The following is a 24,343-nucleotide window of genomic DNA, read 5'->3' as shown; positions in this document are numbered from 1 at the left end:
ACAAGGGACTTTGTTTAAGAAAAAGTTATACAGTTATTTGTATTGGATCTACTTTAGGGGTGAGTCTAATCAGAACAACCACCCAATTGTCATTCGACAAAATCAATGAATGAGTATGAGCATGAACTATTGCTGAATTCATTTTTCATGTGTACTCCTTTTAAAATATATATAAATATTTTTGTACTTTCATAAGATTGTCCCGTGTGCTGTGCTTTATATACTCATTCATTGATTTTGTCGAATGACAATTGGGTGATTGGTCTGATTAGACTCACCCCTAAAGTAGATCCAATACAAATAACTGTATAACTTTTTCTTAAACAAAGTCCCTTTAGGCATCTTTTACCTGTTATTGCCATGGGTTAGAGCACTATAACAACAGAAAAAAACAACCCAGCAGAGATACAAACGCTCACCAATTTGCAAACCATCTAAAGATGCAGCTTTGAGAGTACATGGTCTTAATGTCGACGGCACAAATATGAGCACCGAAACATCCACACTATACAATAAATTAGGAACTAATAGGGACTGCTCTTCTCTTCAAATACGCTTGGTTCTGGTAAAAATAACAAATGATATATCAATAACAACCCTATCAGGAAGTTTTGGAGGGTCCCTACTCACACTGTGATTATTGATACGGTGTCCACTCAGGTTCTGTGGAGTCACTAGCACTCTAGCAGGGACATCTTATGGAGTTTGGAAGCCCTGGCCCAAATGTATTATTGGGGCCCCTGTTGGGAACAGTTTTGAATTCCTGATTCAATTTCAGCCCGTTCATGCAGTCTTTGGGCAGATCACTAACGGACACATTCGTCCAAATTCTAAACGTCTTTACATCAAATATTCAGGGATAGGGGCGTGGTCTGGCCACGCAGGGAGATGGCCACCTGCTAACGGAGCTCCGCCGAGGGACGGACCCATGACGAGCTTCTCCGCCTCACCTGCTTGAGTGGGTCGACTCTCTGGCGCTGGCAGGGCTCCGGAGCTTGTGAGGACTGCAGCGGTGTCCTTCTTTCCCGGATGGCGGCTCTCATTTTCGCGGCAGCAGAGTGACGGTGAGGCGGCCGACTTCAGCAGCGCACGCCCCGGCATTCGCGCGCTTTCGTGGCCGCGCCTCTCCTCAGATGAGGCGGCGCTCCAGCTACCACAAGGCCGCACCTCCTTCACATCAGGGCCGCGCCTCCTCTGACGGTACTGTTGCAGGATGACTTTCTGTGGGCTTTTTCAATGCCCAGGTTTCCAATGAGCAGCGCCCTCCTCAAGCTCATTTCAGGATAGTTTTAATGCAGGATATTTTGAGAATGCCTTCTGACAGGAATGAAGGATACAATGAAAGACTGCCATAATTATTCTTTCACGGAAGTGTGTTTATCCCAGTAACTGTGCACAGCAGTAATATCAGTATTGGCAGAGCTGAAAATTACCCGAATTTTTCCTTTCACTATTTATTTGCTGCGTGGAAGTAAACTGTGACTGTCATTTGAAGGGACAAAAATTAACAGTACTGGCAGATTCACATTGGGCTCTGAGCTGGGGGAAAATACATTTTGCCTGCCATAGTACTGTATTTGTGGTGTATGCTGCCCTCTCCAGGATCATTTAGGAAAAGATTTCCCTCAGCATTCCTGGTAATATTCTTCGAGGGAATTTCTTTCAGCACGTTCTTGCTTTGCCTTAACAGTACTTAATGATTATCTATAGGATTATAAGCACTGTTCCGGCTTTTTACCCTTTATTAGGGGCAACTGTGAAAGGCATCACCATAAAGACTGAAATGCAACCTAATTGACTGGCATACTTCTTTTTCGAGGCACCATGGCTAATTAATTTAATACCCACTTGAGCCCAGCTAATTTCTCAGCATTGGGGGGAAAAATTAATATTGCCTGCATTATCACTTCTATTACATTGTTTCATGTGGCAGTAACAAGTGAATATCATTTGCAAGGGCAGATATACTGGAACTGGCAGATTCACGTGCAAGAGTACTGGTTTATTTTTCCCTCTCATTTTCACCACCTGATCTCTGCATTTTTGCTTAGCTGCTATTTGTGTCAGATTGACTTGACCTTCTCAGCTATTCCTATATGTGTTCTCTGTCTTATTCCCCCAATATGGTACCTTACCAGTTCTATTACTACAGAAAAACGCAGTTGGAATAGGTTGACGGCTAACTTCTCAATTGCAGTCACTATTTTCTATTGTGGGCTCATGTGCTTTGGTTTTTTTTTTCTGCAGTCATTTACTGTTTTCACATGCTTTGCTAAAGAGGTAATTTACGTACGCAGGTTTGGTTATAATTTTCCAATTGCAGGAGCTACTTATCTGCTGTTCGTATTAGCTATTTTTCTTGCTGTGTACACCCTGTTGCCTCATTGCTATTTGGTACATTCCTGGCTTCACCATTGCCTCATATCCCAATATTTCCTCCATTCACTACTGTAAACCATCATTGAAGTGGTGCGCGAACATGTCTAACAACAGAAATGGAGGCCGTGGGCCTAAGCAACCACTTTTCAATGAAGTGGTAAAGCAATCCGGTCCTGTGGCAGCTAAAGGTAATGGATCTACGTCACCTCCTTCATCGCAAGTTGTGTTGCCTCAGAGTGATAAATCCTTATCTGACACTATGCAACGCATTTTACAAGAACTATCTGGGGTCAACCGGCGGTTAGAAGGTCTGGACATTACTATGACTTCCTTGACTACAGAAACTAAGTCCATCAGGGCAGAGCTCACTACCTTTCACTCCAGGATTAATGTAATGGACTCCAAAATAATGGACATAGAGGGTCGTCTGGATTCGGTTCAGGGTTCCGATCAAGACTTACTTTTCCTACACAGTAAGATCATCGATTTGGAAGATCGCAGTCGTAGGGACAATATCCGTTTTTTTGGCTTTCCAGAAAATATTGAAAAGCAAGATATGAAGTCCTTTCTTTGTGATGCTCTTCCCACTCTAACTGGAATTTCTTTTACTCCTCCTCTTGAGCTCCAACGTGCTCACAGATTGGGCCCACCACGTCCTGGACCTTCTGCAAGACCTAGACCAATCATTGCTTGTTTCCTTCGCCATGAGCAAACCAGACAAGTTCTATCATTGGCTCGCACTCGTGGTTCCTTTCTGTTCCAGGGTCATACCATCTACATGGCTGCAGACTTCTCTAGAGAAACGAATGAACGACGGAAGGGGTTTCTTTCCATGCGACCCCAACTACGTCAAATGGACATCAAATACGGTTTATTTGAGCCTGCTCGTTTTCGTATCACTAGGAATGGAGAGTCCAAAGACTTTTATGATCCTGCACTACTACAACAGTTTCTGAATGATATCAGGTCCGACGATATGGAAACACAGTCTCCTTCCTCTGCTCACTCTGCTCAGTCCAAGTCCTCATCTACGAATCTTCCAACATCTCCATTATATTCCTCTCCTGTATCTAAGCAACGTGGCAGAGATCCCACTCGTCTCCCTCGTTCTCAGGATGGCAAAGATTCGGCTCTACGCTCTGTCTCCTCTCACACTAACACACCGCAAAGGGACAAGTCTAGATCACCTCTTAAAACACCTTCTGATGCTGATTGAATTTTTTCAATGTTTTAGTGTTTATTGTTCATGATGCTTTTACTGTTTATCTACCTGACCGAGGTCTTATGGTATGCTACGATAGGATTCATTCTTTTTAGTGTTTTATATAAGGTTCAGTGCTCTATTGCCCTTCTATATTTACTATTATGTGATTTACTGTTGGCAGTTATTTAACTATTTTTAGGTTTGCTTATCATATAATATACGATTGTCCCTCATCCCTCAAGGGATTTTCCTCTATTCCTGTCCATTTTCCTACATATGATGCTGTTCCTGTTGTTACGCTTATTACCAATTGTTTCATGTCTTACTGACTCCGGTTTTCTATGATGTCTCTTTGTTTCTCGGTTTTCTTCATTCAAATGCCTCTCACAACACCCTCTGATACTGATTGAAATTTTATTTTCTCTGTTTTAAGTGTTTCTTGTTCGTGATGCTTTCACTGCTTATTTACCTCACCGAGGTCTTACGGCATGCTACAATAGAATTAGTTCTATACAGTTGGCATTTATTTCACTACTTTCAGGTCTGCTTATCATATAATATAAGAATAATGCTGTTCATGTTGGTATGCTTATTACTAATTATTTCATGTCTTTCATGTCTTACTTTCTCCGATTTTCTATGATGTCTCTTTGTTTTTTCTGTTTTCTTGATTCAAACGGTGTTTGACCATCTTTCTTCTGTTTCTTCTCGGCTGTCTGGCTTTAGGGTATCTCTTCTTCTTCTTATATCTACTATCTCTTTACCTCCCTTTCAATGACAATGTTGGTATGTTTCCCTTTACTGTCTTCTTCTTATTAGCTATGTCTTTTCTTTTTGTTCTTGTCATACTATTCTCCTCTAGGTTCTCTTTTACTGATGTGTTCCTCTTTCTGATGTAATCATTCCCATTCTCTGTTTTATATTGTATCTTATGCCTCCTTGTTCTTTTATGTTTTCTTTTTGAATTAGATGATTGAACTCCTCAGAGTATTTATTTGATCGCAGCCTTTCCTTGAAGTTGGTACCACTTATGTCAATTTCCCTTTTTCAATGCATCTCCCTCCCAATGTTGTTTTACTGGTTGTTAAATGGGGTATTATTTATTTTCGTTACTCTGATAAGTACGATTTCTCATATTTCTTCAATAGGTTCTACTTTCCTCTTCTGGTCTCACATCTTCCTTTTGCTTTATTCTTCTTACTTTTATTCATTCTTCTCATGTCCTTCTCATGTCATCTTCAGAATACGGGAGGTTTTGATGTGTTGGTTACTCTTCTTATCATATTTCGTGACAGCCTCCTGTGGGGAAATACAAGGAGTGATCCCGATTTGGATGATGATATCTTATTCTCTTATGCTTTATGTATTTCATGTTATCATTTATCCTTTAGATCCCTATTCTTTCTTTCTCGAAGGGGGTCCAGCTCCCTCTGGTGTTGCTCTAAGTGCGCCCAGACCCGCAGTTAGCAGTCTAGGTTAATCTTTTCTTCTACTGTTCTTATTTACTTTCCTTTTCTTTTTCCTTCTTTTCTTCCCCTTTTTCCTCCCAGAGTAACATCTCTTCTCTTCTTTTCTCTCTGTTCTTCCTCACTTCTTGTTAACTCAAACCTACCATCATGCCTTCTATCCTTCCGTTGTCTGTGGTTTCTTGGAATGTTCATGGCCTTACTCATTACATAAAACGCAAAAAAGTTCTTTCCTATTTACATTCTAAGCATGTGGATGTTGCTCTATTGCAGGAGACTCATTTGGATGACATTGAGTCTACTAAGCTCAGCAGAGACTGGGTTGGTAAAGTCATTCATAGTTCAGTCTCTAAACCTGATCCTGCCAACCCTAACCCTGTTCGTAAATGCGGAGTCGCCATCCTTTTTCGGAAGTCACTTCCTCTCACAATCTTAAAGTCATGGTCGGATCCTGAAGGTCGGTATGTTTTTGTTAAATTGAAGATTGGCAATTCCTTTCTCTGTCTTGGTTCCGTATACGCCCCGATTGGTTCCAAAAAGCAATTTTTTCTTCGTTTAAATCGCCTTCTTACGGAAATAAATGCTTCTCAATTTCTCAATGGTGGTGATTGGAATCTGGCACTGGATCCTGCTCTTGACAGAACAGGTTGCATTGACACTATTAACCGTTCGGACAGAGCCGTCTTCTGTGACATTCTTGCTGACGCTGGTCTTGTTGACCACTGGAGACTCAGTCATCCACAGGACAAAGAATATACGTTTTTTTCTTCTACCCACGGTACGTTCTCGCGTATTGACTACTTTCTTCTTTCGCAAAATTCAGTCCGACTAGTTACTGATTCCAGGATATTAGAAGCAGCTTTATCTGATCATTCACCTGTCCTTTTGTCTCTGGATTTGGGTCTTATGAGTCCGGGGCGCAAATCGTGGCGTTTGAATATCAACAAATATAAAACGCCTGCGGGTAAACTTCTTTTGCAGTCCCACTTCCATGATTATCTTCTCAATAATGCCGATTCGGTTTCTTCTAAACGGACGGTTTGGGCAGCTGCTAAAGCAACTATTAGAGGCCAAATTATGCGAGACGCTGCCCTTTATAATAAAAAGAATGCTGCCACACAAATTGATTTGGAAAAAGATATTCGCTGACTCTCTCAATTATATATTTCGCAACCATCTCTCCAAAACCGGAAGTTACTGGAACAGGCGCGTATGTCCCTTAATACTCTTTTCACTTCTAAGGCGGAATACGCCTTACAAAAAATGAAAGGCCGCCACTATGAACAAGGAGAAAAAGCTGGTCGCTTATTGGCTGCACAATTGCGTCAAAGGGAGGCCGCTATGGCGATTCCAGCAATAAGATCAAGCGGTGGTGATATCCTTACTCGGCCACAAGAGATTGTTGAGGAGTTCGCTTCTTTTTATAGATCTTTATATTCCCCAGGCACTCAGGTGGATATGATGGCGATGTCAAAATTTTTGGATGAAGTTCATCTTCCGCGGCTTTCCGATGATGGCAGGGCTCTACTTGAGGGACCTATTACGAAGGACGAAATTTCTTCAGCTATATCTGCCTTACCGTACCATAAGGCTCCAGGAGATGATGGTTTTCCTCCTGAATTTTTTTAATGGACTGGTCAAAGTATGCTTGATACTCTTCATGCTGCCTTTGGGGAAGCCGTGGAGGAGTCCTCTCTTGGTTCTATCTCTAATAAAGCCATCATTGCAGTTTTACCAAAACCGGGTAAGGATCCTCTGTTGTGTAGTAGTTATCGTCCTATATCTCTTTTAAATTCTGATGTTAAAATTCTTGCCAGCATTCTAGCATCAAGACTCCGCAAGGTTTTGCCCTCTTTAATCCATAACTCCCAAGTAGGTTTTGTTCCTGGTCGTTCCTCCCGCAATCATTTACGTACTCTCTCCCATGCCCTATGGTCCGCTAAACATCTTTCCAGTGATGCCCTCCTTCTTTCTTTGGATGCTGAAAAAGCATTTGACCGTATTGAGTGGGAATACCTTTTTACCATAATGCAAAAATTTGGACTAGGTGACCAGTTCATAGCTAAAGTACGACTACTCTATGATAGCCCATCTGCCCAAGTTAATTGTGGAGGTTTTCTATCTACTCCATTTCCCATTCGGCGGGGTACTCGTCAAGGTTGTCCACTTTCTCCTCTTCTTTTCCTTTTGGCTATGGAACCTCTAGCTGCTACAATTCGTCAATCGGCTGCTGTGGTGGGCGTTCCTCTTCCAATTGGTCACTCAAAGATTTATTTATATGCGGACGATATTCTTCTTACACTTACTAATCTTCCCCGCTCTCTCCCTGCTCTCCTCCATATCATTGACGAATTTTCTTCTTTTTCCGGTTATAAAATAAACTGGGACAAGAGCGAAGCCTTACCTATGTCCCTTGGCACTACAAAGGATGCAATCTCTGGTTTTCCATTTCACTGGCAACCTTCTCGGCTTAAATACTTGGGGATACTTCTCAATAGAGGATTAGATAACGTTGTCATTGACAATCTCACTCCCTTGATTGCGCAAATGCAAAGAGACTTCGATAAATGGAAGGCCCTTGGTTTATCCCTTTGGGGGCGGGTTCAGGCGATTAAGATGGGCACCTTACCGCGTTTTCTTTATGTTCTGGGTATGCTCCCTTTGACTATTCCTCTGGCTACTCTTCGGTCTATTGATTCAAAAATTACATTTTTTATATGGGGTGCAGCTAAACCGCGTCTCGCCTTTGCCAAATTAAAGTCCCATCAATTGCATGGAGGTTTAGGTCTTCCCTCTATTGAGCACTATTCCCTTGCTCTTCATCTTTCTCATCTCTCTTTCTTTTTACCTAAATCTAAGGACATCCCCCAATGGGTTCCACTTGAACGTCATTTATTGGCTTCTGGCACTGGTTTGTCCATTCTATATGGCAAGGGATCCAGTTCTCTTGACCCTAAAAATCCTATTTTATCTGCCATGTTTAAGTCTTGGCAAAGAAGCCACCGTCTCCTCAAATCTAACTCGCGGCTTCATTTTACTGCTCCTATATGGTCTAACTCGGCTATTCGGATTCGTGGTCGCGTTGTCTCCTGGCCTTCATGGCAGGAAGCTGGTATTCATTCCCTGGAACAACTGTTTCATGGTGATAATTTTAAATCTTTTCCCCAATTGAGTGAGGAATTTCACCTCCCACCCACGCAATCCTGTAAATATTCTCATCTTCAACAAGCTATCATAAAACATCTAGGTTCCCCACCTGATCTATTATCCGCTTCTCCTATTTTATCTTATCTGAATTTATGAGGCACTTTTAAGGGAGTCACCTCTGGTCTTTATAAGACTTTCCTACACCCTTTATTCTCACAACCCCTTTCAAAAAGCCTTCAATTAAAATGGCAAACACGCCTCTCTGTAACATGCTCAGATACTCAATGGGATCTCATTTTGGAAGGTTTGCATAAGGGTGTTCGAGAAGCTCGTCCTAAATTTTGTATTTTTAAAATTCTACATGAATGGCATTGGTCCCCGGTCAAATTACATCATGCCAAGCTACTTTCCCATTCCTTGTGTTGGAGATGCTCTGCTTCCGGTTGTGATATAACGCACATCATATGTGAGTGCCCTTGTACCAGATCATTTTGGATCTTTGCACGAAATACCTTGGCTCATTCTATGCCACTATCCCTACCCTTTACCTCTGCGAATATAATTTTACATGACTTTCGTGGCCTTTCAAAGTTTACTAAACCACAGACCCGTCTCCTCCATACTGCTTTAGCCACGGCGAAAATTTGTATACTGCGTCATTGGAAGTCTTCATTGCCTCCTTCCCAGGAGGAGTGGTTGGTGGCAATGATGCAAACAGCTTCTTATGAACGTATAATTTATAATCTACAGGACCAAGCTTCCATCTTTCTTCAAGTTTGGTCCCCATTCCTAGAGACCACAGTGGATAATGACCCTGTCTCTACTTCTTCTTCTACGACTCCTCCTCCTTCTTAATTTCTCTTCCACAAATCTTTTTTCCGTTTCTTACCATTCTTCTTACTCCCATTTTTCTCTTCATAACCAGTTTGTTACTCTGGGGCCCACCATCCTTTTTTTTTTCTTCTTCTTTTCTCCTTCCCCCTTCTTCCCTTTCTCTCTTTTCTTCTCTTTTTCACTTCTATTTTCTGCCTTATGAATTCCAGAGGATGTATTGTTTTATGCCTTCTTTATTATACTTAATTAATGTATGGTTTCCTCATCTATATTATGTTTCATTTTTTCCTCTGCATTTGTATCTATCTTTGCAATTTATTTATAATTTTCTTAATAAAAAATTTCAACACAAAAAAAAATATTCAGGGATAGTTCTGTGTGTTTTCAACATTGTAACATAGCAGCAGCTCACTAATTATGTTACAAATAATCTCTGTGACACCCTCTCATTTCTCATATGTGAGGTCCTGTTTTGAACTAAAAAAGTTTTTTTGTATGGATGTTGCATGAAACAAACAACATTTCTCTGCAAAATATCTGTAATAGTCTCTCACATATCGCCCACAATAAAAATAAATTAAAGGAAACATGGTATTTAACATAAATTGTTTAAGAATTAGTACACGTCATAAGGGCAAGACTCTGCAGAACAGATCGGGCTCTGTCTGGGGGCCCCCTGAAAGGCTGGGGCCCTGGGCTGTAGCCCACTTTGCCCATGCCTTAAAACCTGTCTGCCCTCTAGGTGTGTGATCAAGGCCTGCTAACGTGCATGTCTCCTGGCTCTAAGGAATTCGGAGAAGGCTTTCTGCAGGTATAGCAGAGTAGGGCAGCACTTGTTTGGAGCCAGACTGACGGAGAAGGTAGTGATAGTGATGCTGTGCAGAGCCAGTGGGAATCAAGGTTTAGTAATGTGGGCAGAGGCGAATGTAAACGTTTCTAAAGCACATGCAGTCCTGCCAAGTACCACACATCAGGCATTAGACTATCGCATTTCAGTGCAGTGATCCTCATCACCACATTGAAATGCAAAGTCACAAATTATAGCACCTCCTCAGCTGTCAAACTGGAGCGTTGCTATAATGCACAATGCTGACTAACAGCCTCAGTGGCAGCGACCTTCTACCGTTAGGCTTGGGGGGATGGCTGAGCTGCTAACAGCTCTAGCTTCTACTCCGCTACAATATAATAATAGGACACCTTACACCACGTTGCATTACATTTACAGACATCGAATGTACCCTTTTGTACGTATAAGGGAAATTGAATACTCAAAATATACCGGAAATACTTTAGTATCATTATGCTAACTCGGCCCCCCAACTGTTAGGACGCTCGAAATTGACCAGAGCGAGTGCTTGTGAATTATGCTATGTATTAGAGGCAATTTGCGCACTTCGCGCATTTTAATGTAATTTTACCGTTTTTGGCTGCTAATAACAATTTTCGTTGTGCAGGTACTTCTGGGGCTGCGCGCTGGGCGTTTTCTGCGCTGCACTCCCTCCCCCTCTTCTTCACTCGGTCCTGCAGGAGATTCAAGTCCTGCCGGGGCTCACAGTTGGCCGCCATCTTGTGTGAGGAGGCTCACTAGGCGAGCGGTCTAGCGCTCGGAGCCTCACACCAACCATCTACCCTATAAAATGGCGCCCCCTTATAGGGAGCGAAGCGGACGGGCGCTGCGGGCACGCCGTTCGCGTGCCGAAGTCGCGCCTAAGTCCAGCCCGTCTGCGCCCGTCCGCGGCCGGACGGGCCCAGGGGTCAGGGATGCCGCTACCGTTATTTCCTACTCCCCTTCTGCCCTCATGCACTTACATTCCGCCGCTAGCCCTCTACCGCTGGACATCTGGACGCGGATTACTTCTCTTGGAATCGCAGGTTACCTTCCCCCTCACTTGGGCCCGGTCACTCCTTCCACTTCACCTACCACCTTCGAGTCACAGATTTGTTTACTTTATTTAAACACTCGTTCTTTTGTCAGACATCAAACTGACATTTTTCACCTACTTATGACTGAGAGGCCTGACGTCTTTCTACTTTCTGAGACCTGGCTCACTGACGACTCCCTCCCGGACATCCTGGCAGCGTTACCTCCAGACTACTACCTGCTAAACACCAACCGCCCAGGGGGCCGTCCCGGGGGGGGGGGGGGGGGGGGGGTCGCAGCGGTAATGCGTAAGAACCTTAAGGTTATTGCTTCCACATCTATGATTCTTCCTGAAGTGGACAACCTGGTTCTTAGCCTTGGGACTGAGGCAGGTGCAGTCACCCTTATGGTACTCTACCGCCCCCCCCCCAGCCTATGTCCTCCTTTCCCGTATCTTTCATTGAACAGCTTGCTAGTCTAGCCACTTCCTCCCCACGCATAGCCATTGTCGGGGACTTCAACTACTGGTTCCAGCATAAGGATGCTGGCCCTCATGCCACCGAATTGTTCGAAGGTCTCTCGAGCCTGAACTTTAGCCAATTAGTCACTTCTCCCACTCACAGTGGCGGTCATATACTCGACCATATCTGGGTCCATGGGGTTAAGTCCACCAGCCCGCTTACCACACCTTGTGTGTGGTCTGATCATTTTCTAATTGATACTACCATCTCGGTGGCTGGCCAGATCAGGATCCCCTTGCGGGAGGGTGGCATGGCTCGTAAGTGGAAGGCTGTTGATTCCTCCAAATTGTTATCTCATCTGTCTCACACACGCCCCCCTATCCTCAACGACATTGACATCAACGAGCTAGATGGCCAGGTTTCCGACTGGCTCGTGTCAGCCAGCGACATCTTTGCCCCTTTAATCAAGTTCCCTCTGTCCCGACACAGTAATTCTCATAAATGGTTTACTCCCCAACTTAAGGCCATACAGCTGGAACTCCGCCAATCAGAACGTAAGTGGAGAAGAGATTACTGCCCGTCAAGCAGAGATACTTATGTGGCAGTCCGTAATAAGTATAAATCTGCCATCTCTGCAGCCAAAAAAGCATATAGAAAATAAACGTAGGGAGGGTCAAATAGGGCTATATTTAACGACCAGAACCACTCATGCCCTAAGAGAAGCTATCAACAAGCAAAAGAGAGGCCTGGTCAGAAACCTGCAAGTGTGCCGCAACCGGACTAGTATCCCAAAACCATTAGAAGCACTAGAAGTGATAGCTCAAGCCTGTTTGAAAAATTCCCATCAGCCCACCCATGTGGTGGAGTGTCGTCATATGGGAGATGTCACCAATCCAATTCACAAACAGTGCACCTAATCATGGCGCAGAGATGGATGGATTAACATGGTGTAAATACAGACCACTGGGCTTCACTGGTGATGCTAATGGGGTGCAGTGCTCTGCCCACATGTAGTTATTATTTTAAACTATTTGGCAGAATTTTAATCTTGACCCGAGCGCCATACTGATTAAAATTGATTTTGGCCCTTGGAGTCAATTTTATCCTCACATTTATCACTCTTATTTTTTGCACTGCACCCCATTAGCATCACCAGTGAAGCCCAGTGGGTGGGCTGATGGGAATTTTTCAAACAGGCTTGAGCTATCACTTCTAGTGCTTCTAATGGTTTTGGGATACTAGTCCGGTTGCGGCACACTTGCAGGTTTCTGACCAGGCCTCTCTTTTGCTTGTTGATAGCCAAAAAAGCATATGCCTCAGAGAGAATCTTACTAGCCCATTGCAAGTCGAAGGAGATTTTTAGAGTCCTGGATGAATTTACCTCTGATCCCAGGACGTTCCCGACCCAGGTCCCTACACAGGAATCCTGTAATGCACTCAGCACTTTTTTTATACAGAAGATTGTTTTGATTAAGGACACTATTCCGGTCACCTCACCTGGCGCTGATTCTGTTACTCCCCCTCATAATGCTCTTTCCATTACTCAGTTCCCTCCCTTAGATCCCACATCCCTAGCCACTCTGGCCGCCCGCATTAAGTCAGGTTCTCCTGACGACCGCTGTCCGCCTTTCATACTTCGGGACATCTGCCACTCTTTACCTGACTGCATCCTTCCCTTGCTTAATTCTTCTCTCCTCTCCGGGACGGTACCCAGCTCCTTCAAGGAGGCTGTTCTGGTGCCTCTGTTGAAGAAGCCTGGAGCTGATCCTGCCGTCCCGGCGAACTATCGCCCTATCTCCCTCTTACCCTTCTTCTCTAAAATCTTGGAAGCCCATGTCACTGCCTGTCTCTCTAGGTTTATCGAGAGTTCTAACTTTCTCGAAGCTAACCAGGCCGGTGTTCGACCTGGTCACTCTACGGAGACTGTGATCCTGGCCGTCCTGGATACCTTGAGAGACGGAGCTGACAAGGGTACCCCCCAGGCCTTGGTATTATTAGATCTGTCGGCCGCCTTCGACACGGTGGACCATAACATCCTTCTCCACCGTGTCGAACAGGCCGGCATCCAGGGCCTGGCGCTGGCATGGGTCAAATCCTTCCTTACTGGGAGATCTCAGACCCTCGGCCTAGGCACATTCAGGGCTCCCAGGGAGCACCTGCCTTGTGGGGTCCCCCAGGGCTCCTCCTCATCCCCCCTCCTCTTTAATCTCTATCTTCGTCCTCTTCTCTTTTCTCTGAGGCAGTGGGACGTCACCGTCTTTAATTACGCGGACGACCTGCAACTCATCTTTTCTTTAAACTCTCCCTCTGCTATTCCCAATTTCCAGGCAGTCATGTCCCATATCCTTCAGTGGATGTGTCAGAACCAGCTTAAACTGAACCCAGGAAAGACGGAGCTCCTCCTTCCTGGTAGGAGCGCTGTCCACTGGGGTCCACATTTCTGGCCGGCAGAACTTGGCCCCCCTCCTATCCCGGTGGCCTCGGTGAAAAGCCTCGGGGTCACCATTGACGCTGGGCTATCTCTCGGGCCCCAGGTGGGGACGGTGGTCTCCTCCTGCATGTTCCAGCTACGCAGGATTAGGAAGGTGGCTTACCTCCTCACCCCCGATGCTCTGTTGCAAGTGATCATGGCCCTCGTCCTCTCCCGCCTGGATTTTTCGAATTCCATCTACCACGGTTTGCCCAAATGTTCCATTTATAGGCTGCAAATCATTCAAAACCAGGCGGCGAGACTGGCCCTCGGGATACCGAAATGGCAGTCCGCCAAACCCCTTCTCATCAAATTGCACTGGCTCCCTGTTAGCCTAAGGGCAGCCTTCAAGCTTGGCTGCCTTATTTTCAAGTCTCTCTCTGGTTCTTGCCCCGCTTTCCTGAAATCCCTCATCCGGCCCTATTGTCCTTCACGTAACCTCAGATCATCACACTTACACCTCTTGGTTGTCCCCTCTATTAAACTCTGCAGATCTGGGGGTCGGAGATTTGCCTACCTTGGTCCCAAACTTTGGAACTCCCTCCCTCCCCCAGTCAGAATTTCTAACACTCTCATCCAATTCCGCAAATCACTCAAAACCTGGCTTTTTCCACAATCTAGCTAAAGTCCCTCTGTCTCTTTCAGCATCCAATCAGCGCCAGGAAACTCATGGTGACAGTGCGCTTTATAAGCACCCCTTAACATAACATAACATAACATCTGCACACCAGTTTAATCTCAAACACATTAAATATGTGCCCCTGGCTGGATCCCTTAGCATCGCAAATAAGTCTGCCCCCATAGCCCCGCCCTCCAAGCCCCGCCCCTACTCCACATCTCAATTTGGTGAGTACCTGCACTTATTTTTTCCATTTAAAGCACTGGGCAACGTCTACCCCCACTTTAGAACCTTTTAGAAGCTAGCACAAGGGGTGGGAGCCACTTAGCAGTTCTGATTCACAAGAAGCATTCACCCTTTTGCTCATATCTCCTTAGAAGGATTATCGGAGGCTGCTGTCACTGAAAAGAAGCCCGTAAATGCCGCGATAAGACAACAGTCAGATGGAGCTGAAATGACAGACAAATGGAGAATCTGGAAGGAAGGGAAGTCGGAGGTGAGACAAGGATGGATATGAAATAGATAGAGATGGATGGATGCAGGGATAGAAGGAGGAGATGAGGGATGAGTCGGATGGAGAGAAAGAAGAATGGATGATGCAACCTGTAGTGTTCGGCGGGGTAGCGTTTCAATGTACCCGCAGCCAGGTGCTAAGCACTGGCGCTGGCGCGTGCCGCCAGACGTTTGTATAAAATAAAGAGGCGTGGCCCCTGCGAGTTAGTCGGGACCGTGCTATATGACCAAATGCATGTGTGGCGTATTTGTTTAACGGCCGCAGCGTGCATCACACTGTAGGAAGGTGGATACCTGACTATGGTTGCCCCCAACTTTTTGCCTGGTGTTTTGCTGGTTTTCCGACTTAGTTGACCTGGGACCCTGCTATTCAAGGCCCCAGGCCTACTGCTCTCTCTGTAAAATGGATTCCATGTACCTTAGGTACATATCTAATTGGATACTGAGTCACGTTATCAGTCCCTGTATCCAGGGCATAGGTGTACCCAGGGCCTACCAGGGGCTGCAGCATGTATTATGCCACCCCTGGCTGGCCATCCAAATCTGACAAAACTGGCTGCACGACAGCTGGGGCAAGGTGGTGTAATCACCCTTTGCTTTAGATATAGTATGCCTATATCTAACCCTAAAATGGACACATGTATTCCTATCAGTCACTCCTATGGCAGGCCTTAACAATCCTGAAGGCAGAGTGCTTGGAATTATGTGAGATGGTGCTCTGGCATGAGCTGAGCCCGTTTGCAGCTTGCGGAACCAAGTCCTAATAGCTGTTCCATGATAACGCGTACCATATACTCTTAAGTGCATTATAATCCTCGCGGTTATTTGCTATCTTTGGTATCGCTTTATCAAAACATGTCAAGTAAGGTGTCATACGAATTGGAATACTAACCCCTCGCCAATTCTGGCGACGGGGTTAGCATTCCACCCTTCTAGAGGGACACGACATATGTGTAACTGTGAACCCCGGTTAAAGTTAACTCAAGCCTCAGCATCACAAAATGGATGCTGCCACCACAGACACAAGTCTGACCTCCTGCTGCTGGGAGTCCTTCCAGCGAGGAGAGCTTGGACAAAGGGTTTCCTGTCAGGGGCGGTGCTAGCACCATCCCAGACAGGGTTTTGTGTATCCTAGGTAGGCAGGGCTGAATAGGAAGGTGACTGCAAGTGGCACCCCAGTGCTCACTGTGCATATGCCGGCTTGAACCAGTTCCAGGGGCACACCAGCCCCTGAGCTGGGGAAAGTCCGAACAGGGGAGAGGGGTGTAACCACCCCCCTTCCTGGTCCCACCCATGGGCAGGACCTAGTCGTGTGCCAGCCCCTTTCTTTAGAATAAAGGTGGGAGCGGGGACCCTTCCAAGTTAGATCATCTTTGAATCCTGAAACTACTTTCTACGAAAGGAACTCAAGACTTCTTCTCAAGATTTCTCCCTTGTGACTAAGGAGTAGTCACCCTGCATCAGCGGGCACCAACCAAGTAACCTGCGGTTTGCTGCACGTCCTTCCTCCGGAACCAGACCGACCAGCACGACGTGACCCGGCTTCCCTGGCACCTCTGACCTCTACCTACATCATCAGCCCAGCTGAGATTCATGGGTGTGACGAGACCTCGAGGGACCGGCCATCTTCAGAACTGCACTACGCTTGTCCAGCATGACCACCGAGGGACCCTCGAGTGGGTGCACTGGGGTAAGAGAAGCCCCAACCCCAAGCAGCACGAGCACCGAAGTCCAGCTCCCCAGCATCCTCCAGATCTGCGTGGGGCCCTTTTGCTTCTGTGTCGCTTGCCACGTTGTCCGGTCACTTGCCTGTTGGCTAGTGACCCTCCAGACGATGTCCTACGTTTGTTTCACCGCTGGTCTAGCTCCTCTAGACTGGCCCCAGTCTCCTCCTGAAGGGGACCTTCCTCGGACCCTCCTGGTCCTCTCAAAACGCTATTTTGTGTCGCCACGTGGGCTTGCCGTAGCCAAGGCTTGTTGCCTCCTTCACCGGATCCAGCATCACCAGCAGCAGACATCCGACGTGGGACAGCTCGCAGACCTCCAGCCTGGTCGACATCAGCGCCCCTGGTCCGTGCAGCAGCAGAATCCAGTGTCACCTCTTCACCTGGCTGAGTGACCTCGTCCGGTGCCATCCTGGTGCCCACCTAATCACTGGCTAGTGATTCAGAACTTGGTCCCCTCTGCTTACAGGTACTCTTCTTCAGCTGATCCAGTCCTTGGATCAGCCCGGAACATCTTCACTGGTCGCCTGCCAGCAACTTCCACTTCAGGCTTCTGGTTCGTCAACGAGGATTCCCGACGACACTTGAACCCTATGCAGCCGCAGCCCCTGGGCTAGGTAAACCGAGTACCATGGTGCTCCAGCGTAGACCAACTCTCTAAGTGTCTAGATCCACTTTCGTTTTTGACCTACCTAGTCGGGTTCGCCCGAGAACACTAACTTTTGCATTTACTAGTATCCATAGACTTTGTCCCGCATCACGCGTGAGAGTTTCCACTCTGCACACGACGTCCCTAGGCCTCCTGCTTCTAATCTAAGGGTTAAGCATTGTAGGCCCAGCGGTTCTAAAGTCTTTGATAGTAGTACTTACCTGCTAGTAATTTCGCATTCCACTTTTGTAGTATATGGTTTTTCGTGCCCCTCGGGCATTTGTGTAAATTGTGCGACTTTCAGTATTTCTTTAAGAGCTTTGTATTGTGCTTAGTGCCCTGTCCTCATAAAGAGTCCAGGGCTGTTGTGTTATAAATAAATATCTGTTTATTTTCATAACAACTTGTGTGGTGTCCTTTCGCTTGGTGTTCGAGGGGTATATGTTATGGTATAACAGCTGGCCTAACACGCCCTCTAGAGTTTAGCCTAAAGACTGCTCTTGTCCATGCTACTAGGATAGCTGGTCTATAAGGTTGACTTACAACCAATCATCAATAAGGGTCGTTTGAACTGAATAGTGAGCACTGCATATCAGGCCAACTTCTCACACACACATCGTGGGAAGCGGAGAATTTCACACTTGCGACGAGGCGGTTTCTGATACTCACACCAGGGGACTGTTTTGAAGAAAAAAAGAAAAGAAAATTCACAGTGCCCTGCACAGAAGCCTTGCCTGCTGCCACCAGGGAGAGTCTGAGCGCCCCGGTAAGAGACAGCCTACTCCCATATGAGAGGGCCTGGTATCCCCAGCCATATCCTGCGCCCACAAGGGCTATTAACCCTTGCACCCCATGCTCTGGGGTCACCTCACATAGCACACTGAGCAGCAACCCCTGGGGGCATTGATGATTGGAGACAGCCTGGCACACCACGGTACACAGAACCCAAGCGCAACCTCGGCTAGGCGGCTGCCCTCAGGCCTGTCAAAGAGGCAGTGCACGTGCCATGACGTACGCCCACATCCATGCCCTGATGGCGGCGATTCCTGCAATTGAACCATTCATTGTGGACGGAGACCCCTCTTCCCTCGCCCCGAAATGGAGGGACTGGACAGAGCGTCTCCAGCTCTACTTTGAAGGGGCTGGGATATCCCGTTAACGGGGCAGAGCGCTACTCCTCCATCTGGGGGGCAAGGACATACACCGCATTTACAAAACGCTGGTAGAGGCTACCCCCAAAACGTACGTGACACTGCTCAACGCTCTCAATGCGCACTTTGAGCCGATGGCGAACAAAGACTACAAGAGGTTCGTTTTTCGCCAGGCCAAACAAGAAGAGTCGTTGGACACTTTTCATGGGCTTTTGAAAGAACTCGCCAGCACGTGGTCCAGGATGAACAAGAGGAGATCAGGGGTCAGATAATACAGGGCTGCTACTCGTCAAAGCTCAGAGAGAATATTCTCCAGGAATCCGGCAAATTCCTGGCTGACATCCTCACTTTGGAACGGTCCAAAGAATTACAAAGGCCAGAGCATCCCACATGGAGGCTGCCCTCCATCGCCCCATCAAGACGGAACAGGCAAATTTGGCGGAGCTGGTGAACGTAGTGAGAGTCAAGCACCGTCGAAGCCCGGGAAAGCATCTACAAGACAGAAAGAAAGAATGGGGCTACTGTGGAGGCACACCCCACCGCATGCAAGAATGCCCGGCAAAAGGGAAGAGGTGCACAGCCTGTGGATTTATGAACCACTTTGCGGCGGTCTGCAGGTCATCGCAGCCCTGGAAAGAAACAGCAAGGACCGTAACTGAAAGGCAAGACAGTGACGATATGGACGACAACACGGGAGAATACCATACCCCGTCCATTATGTGTTCGCAGTGGGTCAATCACCTCGGAAAAGGCGGAGGCTTCCAAAGTGCAGACTCAAGATTCACCACCAAGACGTACAGGCCACCATAGACACAGGGGCTTCAATTGAACTGATGGCTGCCAACGACTACAACGATTTGAGTCCACAACCACCCTTGCGCGAAGCAAAGATTTTCGTATTTGCCTATGGGCAAAAGACACCCATCCCACTCCTGGGATGTTTCAAAACGGACCTTAGACACTAGGACCTCCAGGTCCCCACCACAGTGTACGTGACTAAAGAAGAAAGCGTGATGCTAGTAAGCGGCCACACAGCAGAAGAGCTGAAGCTGATCTCGTTTGCCCTCGCCGTCCAAGAAGAGGAAATAGAGACCATCATGGAGGAGTTTGACGACATCTTCAAGGAGAAAGAATGCCTGGAAGGGAAAGAGGTCTCCCTCCACATCGACCCATCAGTCCAACCAGTAGCGCTGAGACATAGGCGCATTGCATTCCATCTACGGAGAAAGGTCGAAGATGAACTGGAAGCACTGGAGAAACAAGGGATACTAGAGAAAGTCAGTGGGCATACTCCGTGGGTATCCCAGATCGTAGTGGCGGGAAAACCAAAACAACCAGGGCAGGTCTGCATCTGCGGCGAAATGCACCTCCCAAATGCATCCGTGAAAAGGGAACGCCACTTAACCCCCACCATCGATGCTATCCTGGGAGAACTGAATGGTGCAGTGTGGTTATCAAAAATGGACTTACATTCAGGATATCACCAACTACCCTTACATCCGGACTCTCAATACATCACCACTTTCTTTACCCACGTCTGCCTTAGGCGATACAAGCGTCTCAACTTCGGGATCTCGAATGCCGCTGAGGTATTTCAGAACACCATCAGGGAAGTCCTCGGAGGATACCCAGGGGTTTTGAATGTGTGTGACGACCTATTGGTATACGCCTCGTCAGTGGAAGACCACCACAGAAGACTATGCAGCGTTCTCCAACGGATCAAAGAGTCCGGACTCACCCGGCACAAAGAAAAGTGCCAGTTCTTCAAGAATAAAATCAGTTTTTTTGGCTACACGTTCTCGGACAAAGGAGTCGACCCGGACCCCGACGAGGTGCGAGACATTCAAGAAACTCCAGCACCCTCCAACATTTCGGAAGTACGCAGTTTCTTAGGGATGGTAAACTTCTGTGGGCGTTTCATCCCGGATTTAACAAACATCACAAAGCACCTCAGGGAGCTGACGAAGTCCACATGCAGTGGGGCCCAGATCAAGAACAAGCCTTTAAAGATACTAAAGCAGCCCTCTCAGCTGATACCACGTTGTCGTACTTTGACCCGGTCCGGCCCACCAATGTCGCCGTTGAAGCCAGTGCCTACAGGCTAGGGGCTATACTCACACAGCAACAACACAATGAGGAATGGCCCCTGATTGCCTACGCAAGCCGTTCCCTAACTGAAACGGAGCAGCGCTACTCCCAGATAGAAAGAGAGGTGATCGCCATCCACTGGGCATGTAGGCACACCCCTTTACAGTCTCCACCGACCATAAGCCTCTCATACTCTCATACCCTTATTTCAAGGATCTGCATCAAAGCAGAAGGCGTCGACTATCAGAGAAGGAGACCTGGTCTATGTAAAAGACAGGCACCCGGGGAGCAAGTTCCATCTCCCGTTCGAACAGGGCCCATGGACAGTGACTTGCCGTACAGGCACGATGATCACAGCTCGGAGAAGAATAGAAGAACTCAACACAGAATGTATCATTCTTCAAAAAAGTAAATGCAGGGACTCCCAACATTCCACCACAGGGTAATATGGAGGCTGGCCCAGGACAGCAGATGAGGAAATAGAAGAAGGCCAAGGATCCATTCCTATGAATGAACAGGACAGACGACAGTCCAGTGCCTCAGTGAGAGCTACGGAAGGCGGAGTCTCGCAGGAAGTGACTCCGTGCCCATCGTCATCACAGGGAGAGCATTCCAGATACTGCCTGCGGAACATTCCGGCTCCCTCCACCTGTTTAGCGGGGTTCATGGTGTGATTAACCAAAGACTCGCAGCAGGATGAGACTGGTGACTGAGCAGGAGCTGAGAGCAAGCGGCTCAACCGGAACTGGTAACAGATTAACATGTTGGTGTTTTATTTGTTTTATAAAGGTTAGAAGGAATGTAGTGTTCGGCTGGGTAGCGTTTCAGTCTACCCGCAGCCGGACTCTAAGCACTGGTGCTGGCGCGTGACGCCAGACGTTTGTATAAAATAAAGAGGCGTGGGCCCCGCGAGTTAGTCAGGACCGCGCCTTATGAGCAAACGCATGGGTGGCATATTTGTTTAATGGCCGCAGCGCGCATCACACATCGTGGGAAGCGGTGAATTTCACACACCCTGCACCCCCCACCGCTTTGAGACCCTTATGGGTGAGTTGTCGCGCTCAACAAACGCCTGATTGATTGATTGAAGATGGGTGAAAAAAATGAATGAGAAACGGGTGGATGAATACAGAAGAATGAATGGAAGAGCAAAGGGTGAATGAAGTGCTCTATAGGTGTTTGGACTTGAAGAAAGAAAGGATAAATGGAGGGCAGAAGCATGGATGTATAAAGGAAGACAAAAGAGAAAGATGGATAAGGGAAGGAGGGATGGATGAAAGAAGGATGACGAGAATGAAGGATGTGTTGATGGATAGAAAAAAAATTGAAAGAAAGCTGGAGAAAAAGGAAGGGAAGAAGGAAAAAAGACAGAAAGAAGGAAAGAGAAGACGAAAGAAGGAATGAAAAAAGACCGTAAGAAGGATGGAGGGGAACGAGGACATTTCAAAGTTCCCTTAGGGCAAACTGTGTCATGGGCGGCTTTGCCCGGGCTCGCCGGCTCCTCTCACTGACTGACATTTGAAATATGTTCAGAGGGGGAGTACAGACTTGCAGAGCTCTAAAGTGGGGGAAAAGGCACATGATTTGCCGAGAAAAATAGACCAGCTGTACGTCATGTGACACACAAGAACCCTAATGCCGTGAGGTTTTCGACACGCTTTCTGGCCGACGCGCCCTTCATTCGTGGCGCTTCCTGCTGCCGTAGGAAGTTTCACTTTCTCTTTCCACAATTATAAGAGCGACGCGGGCGGAAGCACTGGAGCGAGGGCTCGCAGCAGAAGCGGGTCCGTTGTGGCGGCAGAATGGACTACTTATTAGATAAATTTGGGACTTTATGGAGGAGGTTGCCATGGCAAAGCGGACCGGGACATGGTTCGCCCGGAAATGTAAGTGCCCCAAAAGACGTGGCTCCTCAGGGCAGTGGAGGTGGGCGGGGACTTATACCCTGGATGCTGGCGGTCCTGCGCTCGTTCGCCCCCTCTGTAGCGAGCGATCACTCACCCCCTCTGTAGCGCTCACTCGCCCCCTCTGTAGCGCTCACTCACCCCCTCTGGCACCCATCGGTGAGCTCGGATACAAGTGCTGGGCTGTTTCAGTCATTCATCTTCACTGCACACGGTTTACGAAGGGATGGCGTGGAGCTGACTCCCTAGTACCGATTTTCAAGCATTAACTCGAGCAGAGGGAAAGACGTTTGTTTTGAATAGCTTCCAAGTAGCCTCCATTTCATTCCTGACTTTAGACAAGACAGTTTTGCATGCTGGGACTCGTAGTTTCGATTTTAATGGGATAAAAATAACTCCTGTGGCGCCCCTCGCTGCTGAATCGGGGCTGGCTGAGAGTTTCATTTCTATGGTAAATTAATGTCAGTCCCAAAGTGGAAATCCTAAAAAAAGTACAGAATTCCCAGGGCAATTAGTGAAAAGTCGAAATCCTCGTCATGCAGAATTGCCTTCATAATCGGTGCAGTGCGGCCATAATATTTAGTGTAGGGGGACAGCAATCGGTATAAAGTGGAATCAGAGCAGACCGCTTCGTGATCGAGCCCCGTGGCTGCTGAAATCAGCGCAGAGCGCCTTTCTTATAAGGAGTACGGTCACAGTTCTCTGCCTCGCCCAGACGCAGAACAAAATGTCTTTGTCCTTGATGATATCAATGCTGTGGGTTTCAACCCTGATTGTTCCTGATTTCGGTTCTTCTTCAGGCCAGGAACCCAAACGTGTCGATGGGAAAAACCAAGTCATTTTTGCAACATATGCTTCACAAGGGGGCTTGTAAAAACATATGGTGGGAACGTCTGTGCAACTCATTGAGTGCAGGCTGTTCAAGAATCAAACACAAATTTGGAGTGTTTTTCATTGTTGTATTTTGGGAGCACATCTAAGTCTCAATGAAACACATACCAAGTGCTTTACCTAGCCAGGAAATGCTTTGTCCTGTCAATGCTTTTATATATGATGTATTAGTGTATGGGTTCAGTCACACTATGTATGTCTGTATGTATGTATATGGTAAATGGCAGCAGAGAGATGTACATGGTCGAAGACGAGCATACATTAATTGAATAACAAAAGAGGAAGTTAGGTTGTGGGCGGTTAATGCATTGTCCTGTAGTGTTCTTATAAGAGGTAAGTCTTCAACTCTTTCCTAAATTCGAGCAACTTTGGGGCAGTCCTGCTGGATATGGGGTTGTGGTTTCATAGCTTGAGTGCATAGATCGAAAAGACCTGCTGTTTTGTTGTTTTTTGTTTTTAAACTTTTTAGTCTGCAGTCTGATGGTGTCCTGGTTGCTGGTGTGCTGAGATCAATCAATCGATATTTGTGAGCGCACTAATCGCCACGGGTGTATGCAGGCGCTGCAAGGGGGGGATCTATTCAAACATCCAGGTCTTGAGGCCACACCTGAATTTGGCAAGGGAGGACGAGGATTGGAGGTGGATAGGGAGGTCTTTCCAGCCGTTGGCAGCGAGGTGGGAGAAAGCGCGTCCTCTGGCTCGAGTACAATGGATTCTGAGGACAGTGGCAAGGGCCGGGGAGGCAGACTGCAGGTGTTTAGTGGGGTGGTGGAAGGTCAGGCGATTGTTCAAGTATTCGGGTCGTGTGTTGTGGAGGGCTTTGTAGGCATGCATGAGCAGTTTGAATGGCAGCTCTTCTTAATGGAGAGCCAGTGCAGGTTGCGGAGGTGGGTGGGGGAATGTGGGCTCGCCTTGGCAGTTCGAGGATTTTTGTGCGGTGTTCTGGATGGTGTGGAGGCGCGTGAGGAGGAGGGTGGTGGTA

At 47.1% G+C, this 24,343-nt stretch overlaps 1 protein-coding gene across 2 annotated transcripts in view; it reads left to right on the top strand.

The window, feature by feature from the left end:
• Positions 1 to 22,308: 22,308 nt before the first annotated feature.
• The window catches only part of LOC147709498 (uncharacterized), a 56,569-nt gene continuing 54,534 nt past the window's right edge, over positions 22,309 to 24,343 (top strand). For both annotated transcript variants that reach the window (XM_086928056.1, XM_086928055.1), the window contains exon 1: positions 22,309 to 22,452. In XM_086928056.1, the coding sequence (XP_086784182.1) occupies positions 22,369 to 22,452 (84 nt within the window). In that variant the 5' untranslated portion in view covers positions 22,309 to 22,368. The remainder of the gene's footprint in view (positions 22,453 to 24,343) is intronic.

This window comes from Lissotriton vulgaris, chromosome 6 (genome assembly GCF_964263255.1).
Source record: "Lissotriton vulgaris chromosome 6, aLisVul1.2, whole genome shotgun sequence".
Taxonomy (NCBI): Eukaryota; Metazoa; Chordata; class Amphibia; order Caudata; family Salamandridae; genus Lissotriton; species Lissotriton vulgaris.
The sequence above is the reverse complement of the archived record's forward strand: the minus strand, read 5'-3'. Positions and strand labels throughout refer to the sequence as shown.